General features: G+C 41.3%; 1 protein-coding gene across 1 annotated transcript in view; it reads left to right on the top strand.

The window, feature by feature from the left end:
• IQCA1 (IQ motif containing with AAA domain 1) overlaps positions 1–2,323 on the top strand; it is a 54,125-nt gene that overhangs the window by 21,448 nt on the left and 30,354 nt on the right. The window contains exon 6 of the mRNA XM_023523189.1: positions 1,836–1,918. Within this exon, the coding sequence (XP_023378957.1) occupies positions 1,836–1,918 (83 nt within the window). The remainder of the gene's footprint in view (positions 1–1,835; positions 1,919–2,323) is intronic.

Below are 2,323 nucleotides of genomic sequence, written 5' to 3'. Positions count from 1 at the left end.
GTGACTTGTAGTAGCTTTTAAAGGCCACTTTTTCCCTTTGCTCTTACATTAGTCCCCAAACCGAGTAGTCTTTCATATAGAGAAGGTCACACGAAGTGCCTTATCCAATGACAAACCAGAGCTAAAACCAAGTCTACCTGTGTGACCCAGCCATGAAGTTAAAAATCCCTCTCTTGCATCCTCTGGCGTTTAACGTGTCGCTCTATGAGTAAGATACTGCTCTAACCACACCGCTGACATGCCTGCAGCTTTCGGACAATGTCCCTTAGACACTGAGTATATTCTCGGCGTGTGCGGCTTTGCAAGTGACCTGTCGGAAATGGGCGCACGTGATTCTCTGGCGACACAAAGGCAGACCAGTATATTTTACTCACTTTTATGCCCCAAAGCACAGAAATACCTGGTCGTCTCATTCCTGGAAGACTTGTCACTTTAATCGTAAAGACCCTGAGTCACCAGACTAGGGCTAGTTCTGCCAAGAAGCTGGAAGACGACTTCTGCTTCTCTAGCGAGTTAAAATAAATCTTCAACCACCAGTATTTTTATCACAGTTTAAGGTAGTTTTAAAGCTAAAAGTGTTATATTCCATAACAAAAATTTATTTCACCAGAAAGATCCAAATACAGGTTTCTGTTTGGGCTTCTTACTATGTTGTTTTGACTGTTTTACAGTCTTCTTCAACTTTATGTTAACATTTTATGTATATATTATATGTTTATAGTAAATCAGTATTCAAGCTAAAACACTACAGTCGCTATTTCTTTGATATAGGTCAGATGCTGTTATCCTAAATTCCTTACAATTAAAACCTTTTTTATCCTCAGCAGAGGATTCACTATTTTAAATACTGGAATAAAATTCCAGTCAATCTAAAACTGAGGTCATTGAATTAACATTTATCCCAACGGTATTTGGCTAGAATCGAACCAATATTCTTGAGTCTGTTTTAATCCCACTAACCTAGATCATAGAACAGCCAGAGAGCTATTTAAATACAGTTATATTTACAGTTCTTCAGTGTCAGTCAGGTAGGACCAAAGAATAAGGCCCCTGGAAAACAAAAGGGAAAAGACAAAACGTCTTGAGGGATTATGCCAAAATTATTTGAACTTGACCTCTCTGAGTTCCTGCAAGCCGAGCCCCAGATAATTTCATTGGGACTTTCATTCATCAAGTGGGCCAGTATCTCCATTTTTTCCTCAATTAGTATAAATTACCCGTGTGCTGGCCCTGTGCCCAAGGCCTCTTAGAGAAGTGGTTTTGACATCTGTACACACTATGGAAAAGTATAACATCCTCCAAAAAAATCATCACACTCACAGCTTTAAACATTTTGTATTTCATACTAGAACTATTTCCCCTATAAGGCTTTGTTCTTTATAGATATTTCTTTTAAGCTATTATGCTATTGGCTTAAAAGGAAACGTCAATTTCATGAAGGATTAATGATCTACTATGGCTGGCAGATGCTAACGGAATATATAATTACGGGCCCATTGTGTTACTATTATTGAGTAATTTCTAATTCATATTTATGCCGTCATGAAGACTGATGAAAGGCAGACTGCAGAGTTAGAGCTGGTCCCGAATGCCCAAAGGTGTAATTCTTATTAATGGGAAACATCAGACATACACATGGATGAGTGAAAGTATTGTTTTTAAAAAGCCTGATTCATCCCCAAATTGTAGAAACGCCTCAAAAATCCATTTATCTGCATGTATACAAATGCGCTTTAAGGTAGATATCTGGTTGAAGTTCTCCGCACATGTGACAATCAACAGAAAGGCCGTGACCCCGTGTGTGCTCACAGAAGGACGGTGTGCTCTGTCCCCAGGACCATTGAATCGCTGTATAAGGAGCTGGTGGAGGAAGGGCTCCTGATCCAGGCTCTGAAGGTCAACCTCTCTGATTACATTGGTAAAGTACACAAGGAATCATGCACAAATATGGCACATGTGTCACCCCTTGGGTTTTGAGGTCCCGACAGCTGGAGGTATGTTCCATTCGTGTTTTTTGTCCAGTCCAAAGCCTGGCTCATAGTGGCTTGTCGTAAGTGTTGGTTGGATTGAATTGATTTGAGTTCACCTTGGGCTGTGGACTAACGGGTGCAGCTCTGTCCCCAAATGTGGGAGAGGCAGATTTGTGGACCCACCAGCAACATTCCTGGCATTAGCTAGAATGAGGACATGGACACCGTTCGTGCTTCTGGGTTTAAACAAAATGCCTAGGAAGCACACCTCATGAGACCACAGCCCAGTCCTTCCAGATGGGGCCAACACAGAAGTAGTTGGGAGGTAGGTGGTGGGGACATTTGCTGTCACC

This window comes from Pteropus vampyrus, unplaced genomic scaffold, assembly GCF_000151845.1.
Source record: "Pteropus vampyrus isolate Shadow unplaced genomic scaffold, Pvam_2.0 Scaffold381, whole genome shotgun sequence".
Classification (NCBI taxonomy): domain Eukaryota; kingdom Metazoa; phylum Chordata; class Mammalia; order Chiroptera; family Pteropodidae; genus Pteropus; species Pteropus vampyrus.
The sequence above is the reverse complement of the archived record's forward strand: the minus strand, read 5'-3'. Positions and strand labels throughout refer to the sequence as shown.